This window comes from Manduca sexta, chromosome 9 (assembly GCF_014839805.1).
Source record: "Manduca sexta isolate Smith_Timp_Sample1 chromosome 9, JHU_Msex_v1.0, whole genome shotgun sequence".
Taxonomy (NCBI): domain Eukaryota; kingdom Metazoa; phylum Arthropoda; class Insecta; order Lepidoptera; family Sphingidae; genus Manduca; species Manduca sexta.
In genome coordinates this window covers 10808321-10827868 of record NC_051123.1, presented here as the reverse complement: position 1 = coordinate 10827868, position 19548 = coordinate 10808321, and the positions used below count along the sequence as shown (strand labels likewise).

Genomic DNA, 19548 nt, shown 5'->3' with positions numbered 1-19548 from the left:
AAATCTTTAAAATATTCATTCGCATTAATTTTATTTTAGCGTATTCATTTATGAATTTAAAAAAAGTTTCTAGAAAAGATAAAAAAAACGTTACACACGATGATGATTTTATCTTTACGGCAGAAGACATTACTGTGATAGCTGGCCAGCCTGGATTTCTAAACTATTAGGCCAAACATCTTATAACTTTATTTAGTTGATAGAAATAATTTGTGCGCGACCATGATCTTACCATTTAGTGAACAATTTGCATCCTTTGAATTTTCTTCGTTAAAAAAATACTTTTAATGTATGTTCTTACCTTGTAATAGCCTGCATTTAATACCTTAAAATAATTATGTAAGCTATAAATCTGCATCAAGCTAAAGTTAGATGTACTATAAAGTAATTAAAATATGGCTTTTAGGCAAAGTGTAACCGATTTTTCAAAAAAAAAATTATGAAATGTGCTGCAACAATCGACGACCTTAAACAATTGAACATTGGCAAAAGACCGCCTGAGACTTTTCATGTATTAAAAGATAATGCAAATCGACTTTTGTATACATCCTGGTTAGTGGTTACTTCCACAACTGGTCATAAAATCATAGTTTGTTTCTATAGTGATTTATGTTTATGAGAATATTAGACATTTAAATTAAAGTATTTTTCGGATTTTATTGCGGTTTTAATATTTTACTTTTCTCCCGAACGTTTCGAAGACTGCTGCCTTCATGAACACCGATTCCTGTCTAATTTCAATAGGGAAGATGGTTGGAAGCTTGCAAAAGCCTGGGATCCAGTTCTACATTTAATTAAATTGGAACCCAAAAGACCGGCTGCCAGTCTTCAAGACACTGTGAGCTCATTCTGCGTAGAACGGACCACCAGTGCCTAAAAAAAATTTTAAAAAGTTGTATATTTGTAAAATGTAGGTAGATATTGTAACTCTGACTTTGCGGATGAACAACACCTCAGTCCGCCCCGTGACCATGAAGACTGCAAAGTCTTCGAAACGTCGCGAGAAAAGTAAAATATTAAAACCGCGATAAAATCCGTAAAATAGTTTAATTTAAAAAAATATATACTTTACCAAATGAAATGATGTTGATACTTTCCATATTAGCATTAAGATGTTAAGTGGCTCCAATGACCTTGAGCGTTCGGAAGGCAGTAGATGTCATAGAGTAGGTATAAATGTTGAGACTGTGCATTCTAATAATTTTAGATCTATTAATAATATTCCTCTCCGTTCGTAAATATTGCATTTAGAAATAGATAAGTCAAGGAGACGTTTAGTTATTACATTCGGTTTTCAAAACTATATTCGATTATTAAGTCGTAAAAACAAATTCAAATCCTTTCTATATTGTAGATCAAAATGGGCGTCATGCTAACCCCATATAAGTGTGCAGATTGAAGAAGAAAGGGATGCTCAGGAAACCTTCATGTTGTGCGTCCCTGGCAAAGGGCCGCTAGGCACCTTCCTGACCCACCGAGATGCAGTGGGGTATTTTGCATGTATTTATAATATAAACAGACTGGGTAATACACATTCTGTTCAGATATATCATTACACTCAACCGATGGATCTGAAGTCTTCGGTTCTTAAGATTGAGGTGTTTTACGTTTATTTATCTTCGAAAATTGTCTCATTTAATATGAATTTCTGCGAATACAATTCTATGCATAAAAGAATAATAATTAAAGAACTAAAAAAAAGAAAGATAGGCATTTGGAGAAGATGGATGATAGGAGACTGACAAAAAGGATTTATAAGTCGAATGTGGATGGAAGAGCTGGTAGGGGTCACTCGCACCGAGCCTTCAAGTGTCAGATATCTGACATTATTTCTAAAGGCTAGGTAAAAAGTACCCTGAGCCGGCGGGAATGCATTAAAAAATTATGAAGGTGGAGGAAACGAGAGAAGTATGCCAGAATCGTGCAAAGTGGCAATCCATAGTCTCTGTCTACCCCTATGAGATAGAGGCGTATTACTATGTAATATGTATGTATGTAAGACGAAAGTATGTATCTTTTTATTTGTTTCAACCGGTAGCTTGTTTCGTTGTGAGACAACTTGCCCAAATGTTTACTTCTTCTTGCGGCTTTCTCAGTAATTTTATAAAAGTTGTACACTTGTATAACGTTTGCGCTTACTTCCCATGACATTATAAACGGCACAGAAATAATTTAAGACTACGGTTAGTAGAATGAAATAAAGCCAAACGGTCCAAATACATTGACGTGACGTGAACATAAGTAGTTAAAAAACTCCTAGCTGCACATTGCAGCAAATATTCCTGCTCGCTAGCCCCTGTAGAAATTGTAGGAGTTTTTTTATACTTCTATATTTTTACAATGACATATTTACGTAATAGAACCATCGCACACTAAAAAATTAAATCGTTGGATGATACAATTTATTAAATAACGCCAGTTCATTGTAAAAATATAAGTGTATTTACTTATTTCCTGTATGTGTTTGCGAACAATGCCTGGGTTATTTTATTTCAAAATTTCAAAGTGAGCATAAAATACAGTTTTATGTTACTGAAGCGCCTAATCCTAAAATTTAATAATATACTTTATCTAAGTATTTTGACTTAGTATATTTAATATTTGGAAATCATGCCACAAACTGTGAATGATTCATCTGTCCTTCGTTTTTAATCTTGGTTATGGTTTACACGAGACAGATTTAAAATATATATTCATAATTAATATACAGTATTATAAAATTTAAAAAAGTGTAAATAACATTATCTTTTAGTTGAACTACAAACCAGTCAGGGCGGTGACATGTTTTTGCACGTACTACAGGTAGAGGTGTTGCCAGTATTCAATTTCAAAAATGTACTATAAATGCTATGTAAACAAATTAAATCGACAAACTATATATAAAATTATGTAATAAGTAATGCTTTGACAACAGCTGCTTATAATATTGAATATAATAAACATTACACTATCTTGTAATCGATATTGCTGAGCTATCTACCTAAGGTAGCATTGGAGGCATGATTGTTGACAATTCATTTAGTTTTTATTGTTATTGCGTATGTCTAATTACATGCCCACGTTATATTACAATAATAACTGCCCTGTATTATATACTGTCCTACTGCTGGGCACTGACCCGCTCTATTACTGGGGGGGATTAGACTTTAGTCCACCACGCTGGCCTAGTGCGGAGTGGTAGATTTCACAAATCTTCAAAATTGCTATAGGAATCTTCTCAGGTATGCAAGTTTCCTTGCGATGTTTTCATTCACCATTAAAACAAGCGATAATTCACAAAGAATACATATATAATTTCGAAAAGTCAGAGGTGTGTGCCCTTGGGTTTTGAACCTGTGGACATTCGTCTCAACAGTCCGTTCCACAACCAACTAGAATATCTTCGCTTCTAACAAACTATATGTGACATCGTTATCTACTGATAGTTTTTATTTTTGTACAACATACTTTTTATAACCTCGGAATATTACATATAATAAATAATACACATTTTATAACATATAGTTATAGAATTATTATTATTAAAGCAGTATTAGTGTTCGTTGAGATATACACAATAATATCCTAATATATATTTAAGTAAGTAGACGATTATCTAACATGACAGGTGAAAGTATGGCAGGTAATAGCAGATAACATTTCGTTCTATATTATTTCATGCTACATGTATGTCTAATGACAATCTATTGTTATAAGTAGACATTTAAATCCATCGTAAATAAAAATGCCGCAATAAAATTAAACAGACAAATTATACATAATATATTTTATAATCTCCTTTTATGTATAATATTTGGTACAATTTTTATAATATACATATAAAATTCATCACGGCTAAAATATCGTAGAATTACACAATCTTTTACATAAGTAATGAGCCATTATCCGACAAATAATCGGATCCAGTTACACTTCTCGCCTTCTCGCTTGCCAAGAAAATAATCACATCAGCTATCTCATGAGGCTCAGCAATTCGTTTCAATGCTGTTGCTTTTTTAAGATCAGGTACGAAGTCAGATAAGCCAGCCTTATTAAATATATCAGTGTACACCGGTCCTGGACTGACTGAATTAACCCTGACGCCGTGAGGAGCCAATTCTAAAGCGAGGCATCGCGTGAAGTGATTCAAAGCCGCTTTTGAAGTTTTGTATGACACAATATTTGGATATTTTATCATAGAAGCGGCAATACTTGATACGTTAATAACGTTCCCCTTAGTTTCCACGAGGTGAGGGACGGCTAAATGAGTGATCAACGCCACAGCTCTCATGTTAGTGTTCATTGTAGAATCAAACGTTTCCATGAAGTTGGGCTTCATAATATCATCGGCGAACAATATGCCAGCATTGTTAACAAGGATGTCAAGTCTACCGAACGTCTGGATTGTTCGTGCGACGATTGTTTTCGCTTCCTCGTCCTTCGACACATCAGCTTTGATCACTAGAGGATTCTTACCATGTTTACCGCACTCCGCAGCTATTTTCGCCAGTTTGTCCTCGGTTCTTCCTACTAGAGTAACGTCAGCGCCTTCTTTAGCAAATTTTATGGCTGTAGCTGCCCCGATTCCATCACTGGCTCCAGTAACTATCACCACGTTACTAGCAAAACTCATTTTGTGTAGTGTGTGTACTGTACGAAATATAATAGTATACTAAACTAAATAAAATTAATGTCAATTACGATAACAGAAACTGCCGCATTTTTTTGTCAATGATTACAGCAAATTAAACGAATGCCAATTGATTTAACTCTATAAACACACAGATAATGTAGGTAGAAACTGCAGTGCATTTTGTCTGCGTTTAATATTATTTTTTGTTTGATTAATTTTCCTTGTACCTTTTCTTTTCTATTAAATGTAATAAAATCCTTTCTTCACTAACCAAATATAATACAACTTTACTTTTTAACTAGGATTATTTTTAAATCTAATTTGACAAAGAAACAGTTACTTCAGAATGTGCCTATTTATTCTTCAGCAACCAGTTTATTGGCCAGGTTGTTATTTCATATATTCCTCCCCTAGTTGCTTCCACAAGAAAAATTATATTTTGTACTAAATTAATCTAGCGATAATTCTTTATCATCACATGTATCTGGACTCGTTTAAAGGATTGTGAATAACGAATACTATGACGTTATTTCTACTAACGGCAACCGTACTGGCATATTGGATTGAATACTTGGGGAGTCGTGAAAAGCAGTTTTCAAAACTGTATGTCACAAGCAAAGAGTTTAGATTTACATGGCTGCCATTATCTCGCAAAAACAAAAAGGTGAGAAACAAAATTTAGTAGTCATTGTGGTGATGCTTAAAAATATAAACCCTTCTTACAAAATCTTTGGAAGCGCTGGTAATTAATTAAAATAATGGACTGTATTTGAGGAAACTTGACAAGACACGAATTACTGATGGGACAAGAGCTGCCTGCGGGGAAGAATATAATTCATGTAAAGGCAGCTCAACCAGGATGAAAGAACAGTACCTTATGGCGTCTGCGGCGGCGATTCAGTGGTATGTGGCTTGCAACGACCACTCAAAGTAATGTTCACTCTCCTATCTATGATGTACACATTCAGCTAAAGTTAATGGAGAAACCAACACCAAAGACCGATAACTTTTAATAAAGCATATCCTGTCCACTTCTTTAGCGGTGCGCTAACAAGTCAATCAGGCCTCGGCCCTGCACCCATCTGGTGCGCGGACGCAGGCGGAACCATTATCCAGCGCAGCGCTACTTGTTCTATTCCTTGAATATTAGCCGGCACTTTCGGTAGGCTTGCTGCCTGCGGACAGTGCGGTGATACCTAGCCAGCCAGAATGTCTAAACTAACAAGTCAAACATATTGTAGTTATTCAGTTGATAGAAATAATTTGTGCGTGATCACGATTTTACCATTTCGTGAACAACTTGTACCTTTGAACTCTCTAAATAAAACGTCATTTTAAATGTATTTCTTATCTCGTGATAGCCCGCACCAAGCCATAAACCTGCATCAAGCTAATGCTGAATGTACTATAAAGTAATTAAAATATGGCTTTTAGGCGATGCGCAGTCTTAACCAACTTTTCTAAAAATTACGAAATTTGCCGCAACAATCAACGACACCAAACCAACTGATCATTGCCAAAGAATTGCCTGAGACTTTCATCTAATAATAGATAACGAAAATCAAAAATAAGCAACAATATCCTTTCAACCGACATTAAACAGTAGTTGATCACTCAAATAGACAAAGCACTGGTCTATTCACATACACGAGATACCTAATGAACAAATTACATCACCACTACAACACGACTTATTGTGTATTTTATTTACACAGTTTTAATACAGCATAGATTTTGTTGCGATTTGTGATCGTCTTTGTAATGCATTTTTAATATAATTTTCTTCGTTCAACTTTGGTGTACATACATTCTGATTACTTGCACAAGTCGTAAAATTATAGTTTGATTATAGATGAAACATAATGTTTTAACAATTGATACATTGTATTAGAATGGGGTTGGATTTTGACCAAAATTTATATATAATTTAATGATTGCATTTCTTCAGATCTGATTTCATAAATAGAGTTATCATATGCGCAGCACTTTACACAAACATGCGAATATTATTATCACATAACGAATATTAATTATTACATATTTACTAAGATAACGTATGAGTATATATTAATCTGCGACTACACCTCTTTTAAATTCCTCATTAACGTTTCGCTGTTTGCTTCATCAACAGTTTATTAAGTAACAAAATTAAATAATGAATTTCGACAATAAAGTAGTCATTGTTACTGGCGCCAGTGCTGGCATTGGGGCAGCTACAGCCATACAATTTGCTAAAGAAGGTGCTGACGTTACTCTAGTAGGAAGAAATGAGGATAAACTAGCGAAAGTATCTGCAGAGTGCGCTAAATACGGCAAGAACCCTCTAGTGATCAAAGCTGATGTGTCAAAGGACGAGGAAGCGAAAACAATCGTCGCACGAACAATCCAGACGTTCGGTAAACTTGACGTCCTTGTTAACAATGCTGGCATATTCATCCCTGATGATATTTTGGAACCCAATTACATGGAAACGTTTGATCTAACAATCAACACAAACCTGCGACCAGTGGCGCTAATTACTAATCAAGCATCACCTCATCTCATTCAAACTAAAGGAAATATTGTCAACGTATCAAGTATCGACGCCACAATGGTTAAAATTCCCAAGTTCTCGGCATATTTTGCTTCCAAAGCGGCTATTAACCATTTCACAAGATGCATTGCTTTGGAATTAGCTCCTCATGGAGTCAGAGTGAATACTGTAAGTCCCGGACCAGTTTATACAGAGATATTTGAAAGGGCCGGTCTTGGAGGAATGATTCCTGATATGCAATCAAGTACAGCACTTAATAAAATTTCTGAACCAGAGGAGATCGCTGATTTAATTTTGTTCTTGGCAAGCGACAAAGCAAAGAGCGTAACTGGTTCGGACTATGTATGTGATAATGGCATGATTTTAAAGTAAATATTAGTTTTTAGATTCATTACACGTGATTTACACCAGTTTTTTTATTTATTGTAAATATCTTATGACTGTCAAAATTAAAATTAAAGTATTTTATCGCGGTTTTAATACTTTTTTTTTACTTTTTCTCCCGATGTTTTGAAGACTGCAGCCGTCATGGTCACGGGGGTGACTGAGGTGTTGTTCATCCGCAAAGTCAAAGTTACAATATCTACCTACATTTTACAAGTATACAACTTTATTTTTTTTTGCTGTTGGTGGTCCGATCTACGCAGAATGAGCTCACAGTGTCTTGAAGTCTGTGTAAATGTAAATTTATGTCAAAACAGGAACTGATAATGGATGTGTTATGTGCACTGAAAGCATGTTCACTATCGACTGCTAAATGTCGAAAAAAGACTAAAATGTTTCTTGTATGTCTTGGTATGTCTTAGTTTATCCAGTTTGAGTAATGTTATAATATTATTCATCCATTTATTGATCCTGCTATTATATATAAGCCTTGTAAAAACACTAATTTGATCACTAAATCAAAATAAATATTGGTAAAGAATGGCCTCTAATTGAGTGAATTCCTTCATCAATTATATAAATCCACTGCAATTGAAACATACCATTTCAAACTACAGTTTTATATTAACACAGAGTAAAGATCAAACAAAATATTTTACGAACAGAGAGTTCTTTATAACGACAATATTGATAACAAAAAATATCGCTGCGCCAAATGTAACTATGTTTATAATTGTTCTTTCTGTGTTAATGATTAAGTAATATACTTTATCTAAGTATATTGCAACATCACCATAAGAATAAGTGGCCTTGTTATTTTGTATCCAATATTCAAAGATAAGCATTTCAGTAGCGGTGAATGTCATTTTTTTACAGGAAAATGTTTAAACTACAGTCTGCGGTCTATATCCATGACATTGAACAATTAATTGTCCGATGATGTAATAGTGCATTATCTTAAAATAGACAGATTTTATTCATCTTATAGCCAGTATAACTACTGGGGCCTTATTCTCTATCCCGCACGTTATTTTGACAGTGTGTAACAAGCACGTAACACAACGCATCATGTTTAGGACTATAGAAATTTGGCTTACAGAATACCATTCCACACACATTTCTCGAAGATAACATGACACGGCCGCGTTACGCGTTTACACTATCATACAGAATAAGGGCCCAGGACATAATAAGATAACAACTCATGTCTGAAGATGGCGAGCGTAGTGGAATACCAAACAATACTTTATAACTTAAGTTGTTGGATGGTGTTTCTACTGTTTACGGGCGGGCGTATTGCTTACCATCATGCGAACGGCGAGCTCGTCTCGTCATTCAAAGCAATAAAAAAAAACTAATGATTTCTTATGTTTACGCGAATATTAGACATTGAAATTAAACTAATTTTCGGATTCTATCGCGGTATTAGTGTTTTATTTTCTCCCGACGTTTCGAAGACTTTGCGGCCTTCATGGTCACGGGGGGGACTGAGGTGTTGTTCATCCGTAAAGTCAAAGTTACAATATCTATTTTTTTTTTAAAAGGAAGCAATATGTACCTTTGCTGGGCTCACTGGCATAAATATTAGATATAATAACCAGACTTTCACATTTCTTAACTGTTTGCATGTTCTTCAAATTCATAACACCATTTACTATTAAGTGGTGTTATGAATTTGGAGCAAACTTCATTTCACATACTACGAGATATTATTATGGAAAAATTAATCGAAAATCTATAAAACAGAATATGACTGATATAGGGCCGATTTCAATAAACGATCCCAATCGTGACTGCCTCGGTGGCGTAGTTGTACTGCATGCGCGGTACAGCAGTGCTCTGAGGTCCTGGGTTCGAATCCCGAATCGGTTAAAGTGGGTTTTTCTGCTCACTATCAGCCCAGAGTCTGGAATTTGTGCCCGACATGGCGATAGTCTCGCCCCCATCACATCATGGGACGGAACAAGCTTGGCGAAAAGTGGGTGCCCTGGTTGCGCCGCTGCATATCCCTTCGGGGATAAATTTGTGATGATGTGTATGTGTGTGTAATGATTAATGCTTTCACTACAGCTTCTAATAATACTTTATATAGTAAATAGAAGACTATCTTGTAATGGATATTACTGAACTGGAGCCTGATTGCGGCTACGATATTTCACAAAGTGAACTTTCTATTATATATATACTGTTCAAGCTATACTGTATGTTGATTGGAGCCAAAATAAACTTTTATCTATCTGAGGTGGCATTGGAGACAATTCGTTCACTTTTTATTGTTATTGCGTATGTCTAATTACTTGCCAACGTTATCTACTGTTAGTTTTTGACGTCAAAGTCCATCGTATATGGGAATTTTTATAATAAATAATAATAATAATCTGATAATATCAGCCCTTTATTACTCTCCCACTGCTGGGCGGCGTCCTCTACTACTGAGAAGGATTAAATTAAGAACATTAATTGTTGTAAGACATATTTTATAACCTCGGAATATTATTTGTTATAAAAAATACAAATCTTATAACACATACGGAGTACATTTTTACTAAATCAGCATCAATGTGCTTTGGTATATATATAATAAGTAAGTAGATGATTACAATATAACATGGCAGATGAAAGTATGATAAGCAGCAGGTGACATTTGATTCAATATTATTTCCTGTTAAATGTATGTCTAATGGCAATGGAATGTTATCTATTGTTGTTTATAGACGTTAAAAACGATGGGAAATCAAAATGCCGCAACAAAACTAAATAGATGCACAAAATGTACATAATATATTTTATAATCTCCCTTTATGTATCATATTTACTAATTTTTTTATAAAATACATATAAAATTCATCAAAGATAAACACATCGTGGAGTTAGAAAATATTTTACACAAGTAATGAGCCATTATCCGACAAATAATCAGATCCAGTAACACTTCTGACCTTCTCGCTTGCCAAAAAAAGAATCACATCAGCTATCTCATCAGGCTCAGCAACTCGTTTCAATGCTGTTGCTGTTTTAAGCTCAGGTACGAAATCAGATAGGCCAGCCTTATTAAATATATCGGTGTACACCGGTCCAGGACTGACTGAATTAACCCTGACGCCGTGAGGAGCCAATTCCAAAGCGAGGCATCGCGTGAAGTGATTCAAAGCCGCTTTTGAAGTTTTATATGACACAAAATTTGAAAATTTTATCATAGAAGCGGCAATACTTGATACGTTAATAACGTTCCCCTTAGTTTCCACGAGGTGAGGGACGGCTAAATGAGTGATCAACGCCACAGCTCTTATGTTAGTGTTCATTGTAGAATCAAACAATTCCATGAAGTTGGGCTTCATAATATCATCGGCGAAAAATATGCCAGCATTGTTAACAAGGATGTCAAGTTTACCGAACATCTGTATTGTTCGCGCGACGATTGTTTTCGCTTCCTCATCCTTCGACACATCAGCTTTGATCACTAGAGGATTCTTGTCGTATTTAGCGCACTCTGAAGCTACTTTCGCCAGTTTCTCCTCGTTTCTTCCTACTAGAGTAACGTCAGCACCTTCTTTAGCAAACTGTATAGCCGTTACTGCCCCAATACCATCGCTAGCTCCAGTAACTATCACCACTTTATTAGCAAAACTCATTTTGAATGGTGAGTGAACTGTGCGAAATCAAAGAGTATACTAAACAGTCTAAATGAATATCACTAACGATAGCAGATACGGTCGCATTTTATTGTCAATGATAACAGCGAATATAAACTCACAGATAGTGTAGACAAAAACTGCAATGCATTTAATTTTATTTTTCTTTTAGTGCGTTTTCCTTTCCTTCTCTATTTTAATTTTTTGTTTTTTTTTTACTTATTACAATAATAATAATAATAAGCTTTATTCACAGACCTCATATAATACAGCTTTAACTTGTGTTATGTTTAAATCTAATTTGACAAAGAAACAGTTAATTCAAAATATGCCTACCTATTCTTCAGCAACTAGTTTGTTGGTCAGGTTGTTATTTGATATATTCCTCCCCTAATTTCTTCCACAAGGAGAATTATATTGTATCCTAAATGAATTTAGCGATAATTTTATTTTGTAAACATGAATCCATACTTACTTGTTCAAGGAAAAACAATTGTGAATATCGAATACTATAACATTACCTCTACCACCAGTACCAGTACTGGAATATTGGATTGGACAATTGAGTACCAATGAAAAGTAGTTTTACAAGTGTATGTCACTAGTAAGAACTTTAGAATTATATAGCTGCATTTTTCTCGCAAAAAAAACGATAGGTGGGAATCAGCATTTATTACAATCGTAAGGGGCTGCTTAGAAATAAAAATCCCTTTTAACTTAACCTTCATTCCATTTATTTGGTTAAAAGTGTCGACTTTGAAGAATGTGTCGACATTCTCAATCATCGCACCTTAAACGTGTTCATGAAACTTTTTTTTTTTTACTTAATTGTTCTTTGGCTAAAATGAAATTCGAGTACTCAGATATAATGTTAACTTCTTATTATTGAAAAAATTTCAGAAAGGCCCAGAGATTAATAACTTTATGGTGCTAGTATTGATATTGTAATAATATTACGGTTATAATATGCACTTCCCGTATTTTTCTTATCAAATTAGTAAAATAATTTTGTATTTAATATTACATGTATACACGGCAAAAGTGTTTACTTTTGCTAAGAGTATGATTCCATAGACGTTAAACATTAATTATTATTAAGCAAAGGTCGACTTGTATAAGACTATTTAATTGGCATAAATTAGTTAATTTATTCACAAGCCAAAACATTGTTCGTAATTTTACAGCTATCTCGAACTACATAAATATTTCGTTTGTAAATTCCGACATTCTTAAAATTTGATATCGGATTGTAATTATCAGGTTTATTATCTGGAATCTTTATTGTCGAAATAAAATTTAAGAACGTGTAGTATAGTACGCAACTTATAGCGAATAAGACATCAATATGAGTTTTGCTAATAAAGTTGTGCTAATTACGGGTGCTAGTAGTGGGATAGGAGCAGCTGCTGCCATACTCTTTGCTAAAGAAGGCGCCGATTTGACGATAGTCGGCAGAGACGATGCAAAACTGGCAAAAGTTGCAGAAGATTGTGGCAAATTCGGCAAGAAACCCCTCATCATCAGTGCAGATGTCACTAAAGATGATGAAGTCACCGCTATCGTCGAACAGACCATCAAAGTGTTTGGCAAACTTGACGTCCTTATCAACAATGCAGGCATGATCAAACCAGATGACATCTCACATCCAAGTTTCATGCAAATCTTCGACGCTATCATGAACACTAATATGAGAGCTGTGGCTGTATTAACCAACTTAGCAGCACCCCACCTAAAAGCAACCAAAGGAAGCATTGTTAACGTATCAAGTGTCGCAGCAACTCAAGTCAGTATGCCGAGATTTGCGTCATACAAAACATCTAAGGCAGCTCTAAATCATTTCACGCGATGTGTCGCTTTGGAGCTAGCCCCACATGGGGTTAGAGTGAATTCTATCAGTCCCGGACCTGTATCCACAGATTTGTTTGACAGGGCTGGTATGTCCACTGCGTTAACTGTGTTGAAACAAGCCACTGCGTTGGATAGAGTAAGTGATCCTGAGGAAATAGCAGAAATGATATTACATCTGGCGAGTGACAAAGCTAAGGGTGTTACTGGATCGGAGTATGTAATTGATAACGGAATTTTGTTGAAATGAAGTGACTGTAATATCTGTAATATTAAAATAAAGTTTTTTAACTCATGAAGCTATTTTTTTATTTCATCACCATAATCATTTTATCAATTTACTAAAATAGAAATAAATATGCGTATTATTTCCTTTTAAAAACGAATGTTACCTGAGGGTCTTAAACTTATTTTAAATCAAACTGCTACATTATACATTTTTGGTAATCAAATAATTACAGTAATGGCTATAAAATCTTACACCTGTATGCTTTTTCTGTACGTGAAAATAATCATTAATGAAACAAAATATATTATACAGTAATATATAATAAACCATTACTGATAGTAAGCCCTTCTAACCGTATAAAATAGAAACATCTCGCAGACCATTGTATGACAATTTAACAAAGTATTTCGTATTACCGCGTTAATTACATGGAGATGTTGAATTATAATTTATCCACATTATACCTATGAGGAATTCTAAAATAGATAAAACTAAGATGAAACAGTTTGAGAAAAGGCGTTGTCTGCTTTTCTTTCGGCTCAAGATATATAAAATTACAAAATATCTAGCGACAATATTATCCTAGAGGCTTTGGACAATTTGCAAAATTTTTCTTCTTCTACAGGTTTTTTCTTATATATTCGTTAACCTTAACCACGTTATATATCACCAAAATAATCTCTAAGATCATTCCCACAAGGTTTTCTTGTTTTCTATTAGCATTAGTGATTTCTAGAAAGGCAGCTTGTCTATGGCTCCTTATATGCTGTCTCATTTAATATCTTCATGAATAGCTCATATCCATTAACCCCAAGCTTCTTTCAAATGTGTTTTTGAAGCAATAGGCATATTTACGCATAAATTCGTTCGTTCTTCATCCGCGTATCTAAGATCTTTGATTATGATAGCAATTATTATTTCATCTACAAATATCACGCTATCATTTTAATATCTTATCACTGTAATTATATTATCAGATAAACTATCCTTTACATATCTTATGAATATCGTCTAATTCTATGTACGGCAATATGACGCATATTTCTTTTCCGAAAACAACAGACAATAAAGCGCCTTACTGGTAGATGATAGCAGATATCGATGTAATAATAATAATGGAACAAACATAAGCAAATGTTTGAGGTGTAGAATGAAAATATTTTTGACTAATGTGAGGTTGAGGTGCCGTATAGACGCTGTCAGTTGATTGTCGTAATTGTAGTATTTACTATATTATGTTACTGTTGACCGTAGGGTTAACTGGGGTAAATAGAAATACAGAGAGAATGGCGACAGCATTCTTCTACAGCTTTTGGAAGTCCATTGCTGGATATAGGCCTCCCTTAAAAGTGTTTTGACCAGCGATGAGTGATGACACTCTATGTGGACTCTACTCCACTTACGACCAGATACAGTGAGGTCAGTGTGCTGTGTGCGTATAAAAAAAAATTGAAGTTTTGATTTTGGATAGAGCCTACCGATCATTCAATTAAAAAATATCTTATTAGTGGACTCTAAATTTACTAACCTAATCACAATAATTTCTTTTTCTGTTACCACTTTATCAAACGCACTTTATACTACATTGCTTCTCAGTTTATTAAGGTTTTTTTTTTATTTTTTACTGCAGGACGAGACTAGCATGGCGAACGCCTGGTGGTGAGCCATACGACTGCCGATAAACAGTATCAGCACTAGATAAAACTTTGAATTATAAAGTACTGCGTTGCAGCCCATTGCGCTCGGTACCCTGAAACATTAGATGTTGTCTCATAATGCCCAGTTACGTTGCCTACAATGTCCTTCAAACCGGAACACAACAATGCATGCCCACTGCTGCTTAGTCGTGCAAATAAAATTATAGTGGTACGATCAGCAACAAAAGTCGATGAACAAATACTAATTTACAAAACACCTGAACATTGAAACGGACCACAAATCACTTACCAAAGAAGAGTACAGATTAAGGTTATCATTTCAATGTTACAAAAGTCGCTAAACATTTTATAACTTGACAATGCATTAGTTGATGAATCTCATTATTGAATCTATACTTCTATACTATTATATAAAGCTGAAAAGTTTGTTTGTTTGTTTGACCGCGCTAATCTCAGGAACTACCGGTTCAGACTGAAAAATATTTTTGTGTTGGATAACCCTTTGTTAGTGGAGTGCTATAGGCTATATATCATTACGCTATGACCAATAGGAGCGGAGCAGTAATGAAACATGTTGCAAAAACGGGCAAAATTTATTAGTTTTGAGAGCTTCTGTTGCGTGCGCTGCTTAAACGGTTAAAGTTATGCAACAATGATGTATGACGGGATTGTTCCTCTTAAAAGTTCTACATAAATATATAATAAACAAAAGTCCCCCGCTGCATCTGTCTGCCTGAACGTGTTAAACTCAAAAACTACCCAACGTATTAAGATGAAATTTGGTATGGGGACAGTTTGAGACCCTGGAAAGAACATAGGCTTACGGGAAAATATATAGCGTGACTTTTATAAGGGAAAACTTTAGCCCGAAACACTTTATATCGCGGGTGGAGCCGCGGGCAAAAGCTTGTACACCATTAAAAAATATGAAAAATAAACTGACGTTTACGTTGAAACCTTCGAGGAGAATCTCCTGTCAGAATAATTTTGAATTTACACATTTTGTTTTTTAAACCGGCCAGTGCTCTATAAAATAGGATGTTTAAAATGTAATTAACCTATTCCTATTAATGTTATAATATTACTTTCTAATATATTATGATGTTTTGTTCATACTTAAAAATTTATAATTGTGGTTATTAACTTCAATATATACTATTATATAAACCTAAAGGGTTTGTTTCTTTGAATGCGCTAAACTCAGGAACTACTTAACCGATTTTGAAAATATTTCACTAATAGGAAGCTACATTACTCTTAAGCCCTACACGCTACTTTCTATCCAGGGTAAATATAAAGCACGACTTTTATCTTTGAAAAACTTTTTCACGCGGGCAGAGTAGCGAGCCAAAGCTAGTATGTTATAAAATAACAATTTAATTAACATCCTGGACTGTTGTATTTATTCGACAATGTTTTGATAGTAAATAACGCGGTGCGCTGCGCTTCGCGATATTGGTGTCTTGAAGCTTGATGGGTTCAATTTAACGAATAGAAAAAAAAAAGCTTGCATATAAAACAAAGAATTTGCTAATTTCAGCCACATTTGTATTTATTACAGATCATAAAAATTGTCGCTAGTAATGTTTAGCAGTTAATGGTTTGACAGCGTTCAGCTACTTTTGTAGTTCAATTATGACAAGTTGTTTTGTTTTTAAATTAATCAGCAACTTATGGTAAATGATAATGATTAGGAAATATTGGAAACAAATTATGTTCAACGACTTCTGTTGCTGACTGTACCTACTCAGAAAGCCACTCCACGAGACCTATCTAGTAAATTATTTCTGTTTAATTATCAATTAGCAACCGGTATTCCACTTGGTGTTAAGAGGTTTTCGCATAGACAAAGCATTTTAATTAGTGACAATGTAGATGTCACATGTCTGATTAAAAACAAGTTTATTTTGAGAAAAACAATTACATAACAATAAAAAGGAAGTCAAGACTGAATTATAAATTACAATTTATGGTTTTACATTAGAATACAATGCAATTAAAATTTTAATTAATGAAGTAATAAAGCAAATAATTAACTTTAGTCGCTATTAGTGTTAATTACCCCTTTCATTATAACAAAGGACATTGATTTATAGAAATAAGATTGTCTGTACTGTCTACTACAGATATAAAATGGCGAATAAGGCAAATCGATTAATTCTTTCTCACTTTGGAGATGTAAAAACGCAACCAGATTTTGTAAATACTTGATGTTTTCATAATCACTACTCAATGTTACAATATTTAAATCACCTAGAAACAATAGAACTACCATTATCGACAATAATGGACGTTCCAGTAATACTTCTAGCCTTGTTACTGGCCAAGTAAAGTACCATATCAGCTATTTCTTCAGGTTCTGAAACTTTACCGAGGGCTGTTGTAGGAGCCAATACGTCCCAAGTAGACATCGGCATTCCTGTAGTCGTCATTATATCAGTTCTCGTGAACCCTGGGTTGATGCAATTCACTCTAACTCCAAATTGAGCCAATTCCGTCGCCGAAGCCTTTGTGAAATAATCTAATGCTGCTTTCGAAGTGCCATACGCCAGTTGGCTCTTTTTGAACCTGGTGCTCATCACACTAGACATATTGATGATATTCCCCTTCGTTTTGATTAAGTGTGGTATCGCTAATTTAGTAAGAACAACAGCTGATCGGAGATTGGTGCTCATAACTTCATCAAATTTAGAAAGGAAATCACCATCAATTAGATCAGTAATGCAAGCAATGCCGGCGTTATTTACTAGTACGTCAAGTTGGTGATACTTCTCGATGGTCCTTTCGATAATAGCGGTGAGATCTTGTTCTTTGGAGACGTCGGCGGTGATTGTGAGTGGAGTACGGCCGAGGGTCGAACATCGGTCAGCGACAATACGTAACTTGCTCTCATTGCGTCCCACGATGACGACATCAGCTCCATTCTTAGAGAACAGCTCAGCAGTGGCCGCTCCTATGCCAGAACTACCACCAGTGACTAAAACGACTTTGTTCTTAAAACTCATTATTAAACAGTCAAATTACTGACAAATTCAATGGTGGAATATAATGTCACTGAAATTCTTGTATACTCATTGAAAGGGTAGAACTAAATTGGCTAATTATCTCGTGCACTCTTATTTATATATACAAAGTAACAACGATATATATTCATGTATTCTAATAACAGGAGTGTTCTTAAAACATTAAAACGAAATCAGTAATTCTTTAATGTTTTCCGCCAATGTGCGTCGAATGTACATATTAATTCTTAAAGAAAAATCTCTTAATCACATTGCGCGCGCTGAGGACTGAGAGATATAATTAAAGTTCATATAGGGAAAGAGTGCAGAAAAAACTCAATAACGTGCAAACTTAAAAAAATTATGAATTTCAGTCGAATTTCTGGGCGACCATCAGTAAATGTAAAGCTAAATAGTAGTTTATATGTATACGTTCAAACCAGTGTCATCAGCTACTAAAAACTGATGTAGGGCTACCTTTCATAGAGCTAGTAAGATTCCCTGAAAAGTGAAAATTTTTGGATCTGTGTAATTCCCATTTTATTTCTGGTCTGGAATGCATCCTAGTCCAACATTTTGAGTATTCACGGGCAATAAGAAAAATTTACAATAAAATAATATAAATAATAGCTCTTTAAAAGCATCAGCCTGTATTTTTCTAATTAAAAATTTATTATGCATTGTATCACCCATGAGAAGATATGCAAACAATGTAAACTAAACTGGAACACCTTGAATTAGGCCTGAAAATTTTAATCATCAGTTTATATTGTTAAATAATAAGGTAGCGGGGTGACGATACTAATACTGTGTAGTGATCAAAATCGTCCCCAAGCAAATCTACGCGTTGGCCATATTTTGAGAACGTATCTGATCAAAATTTATGATACATACAGACAAAAATGAAATATCATATTTCATCAAAATGTTATCTTTACTTAAGTTGTTTAATCTTTTATAATGTAGATAGTTTCATTAATTTCATAATAAAAATGATATTAAAATAGTAGATTCTGTGTATTTGTAAACTACACATCGCTTTAATTTGCAACCAACACAATTATAAACAATTTAAAATATTTCTGATAGTCTAAAATTTACGAAAAGTCGTTTTCGTAAAATTTATTCGTAAATCTTTGCATGTTCCTGACCGTAACTCGAGCCGCATAAGAATATGGAACTAATTCTTAAGGACGACCACCCAGGAGGTGGACAGACGATCTCATAAAAACCGCAGTAGGTCGCTGGATGCGGGCTGCTTCCAATAGGTCAATCTGGAAATCTTTCGTGGAGGCCCATGTTCAGTAGTGGACATCTTGCGGCTGATGATGATGATGATTATGAATTCTCAAGCATTCGCTTCGGGAGGGTTTTAAAATCCAAATCTACACACAGTGTTACTAATGATAGCCGTTTAAATACAGTGTAAAGGAAAATAAAACTAATCGTGTATAATAAACAACTATGTTTTCTTTATCAATGATACTTTATGGTTTACTAATAAGTACTTTTACAAACGTTATGACACTCGCTCATGCCTTTTTCCCTGAAGGGGTAGGCAGTGGTGAAACTAGCGTGATGTAGCGATATTGGGCTCAGAATTAAACACAATAATACTTTTAACTTTTAGCAAACGTTATTAGTGAAAGTATC

The 19548-nt window shown here is 34.5% G+C and overlaps 4 protein-coding genes across 4 annotated transcripts; 2 read left to right on the top strand and 2 right to left on the bottom strand.

Annotated features, from left to right (window-relative positions):
* Window positions 1–2865: 2865 nt before the first annotated feature.
* On the bottom strand, window positions 2866–4775 carry LOC115455504 (glucose 1-dehydrogenase). The gene has a single exon (XM_030184123.2). The coding sequence runs from the start codon at window positions 4610–4612 to the stop codon at window positions 3863–3865; it is 750 nt and encodes a 249-aa protein (XP_030039983.2). The 5' UTR covers window positions 4613–4775; the 3' UTR covers window positions 2866–3862.
* Window positions 4776–6712: 1937 nt separating this feature from the next.
* Window positions 6713–7554, top strand: LOC115455193 (uncharacterized oxidoreductase MexAM1_META1p0182-like). Its single transcript, XM_037436837.1, has one exon. The coding sequence runs from the start codon at window positions 6768–6770 to the stop codon at window positions 7515–7517; it is 750 nt and encodes a 249-aa protein (XP_037292734.1). The 5' UTR covers window positions 6713–6767; the 3' UTR covers window positions 7518–7554.
* A 3297-nt stretch (window positions 7555–10851) lies between these two features.
* Window positions 10852–13305, top strand: LOC115448448 (3-oxoacyl-[acyl-carrier-protein] reductase FabG-like). Its single transcript, XM_037436813.1, has 2 exons — window positions 10852–11169; window positions 12541–13305. Exons 1-2 carry the CDS (start codon window positions 10887–10889, stop codon window positions 13254–13256), a joined length of 999 nt encoding a protein of 332 aa, XP_037292710.1. The 5' UTR covers window positions 10852–10886; the 3' UTR covers window positions 13257–13305.
* A 3783-nt stretch (window positions 13306–17088) lies between these two features.
* On the bottom strand, window positions 17089–17995 carry LOC115448450 (17-beta-hydroxysteroid dehydrogenase 14). Its single transcript, XM_030175887.2, has one exon. It carries the CDS (start codon window positions 17896–17898, stop codon window positions 17143–17145), a length of 756 nt encoding a protein of 251 aa, XP_030031747.2. The 5' UTR covers window positions 17899–17995; the 3' UTR covers window positions 17089–17142.
* Between the last annotated feature and the right edge of the window lie 1553 nt (window positions 17996–19548).

What these genes read in the sequence shown, in the direction of transcription:
- LOC115455193 (XM_037436837.1), top strand. Translation starts at nt 6,768, where the DNA reads ATGAATTTCGACAATAAAGTAGTCATTGTTACTGGCGCCAGTGCTGGC.
- LOC115448448 (XM_037436813.1), top strand. Translation starts at nt 10,887, where the DNA reads ATGCCAGCATTGTTAACAAGGATGTCAAGTTTACCGAACATCTGTATT. An exon ending in AGCAAAACTCATTTTGAATG is followed by an intron (nt 11,170 to 12,540) that starts GTGAGTGAACTG and finishes TGCTAATTACGG; the next exon opens with GTGCTAGTAGTGGGATAGGA.
- LOC115455504 (XM_030184123.2), bottom strand. Translation starts at nt 4,612, where the DNA reads ATGAGTTTTGCTAGTAACGTGGTGATAGTTACTGGAGCCAGTGATGGA.
- LOC115448450 (XM_030175887.2), bottom strand. Translation starts at nt 17,898, where the DNA reads ATGAGTTTTAAGAACAAAGTCGTTTTAGTCACTGGTGGTAGTTCTGGC.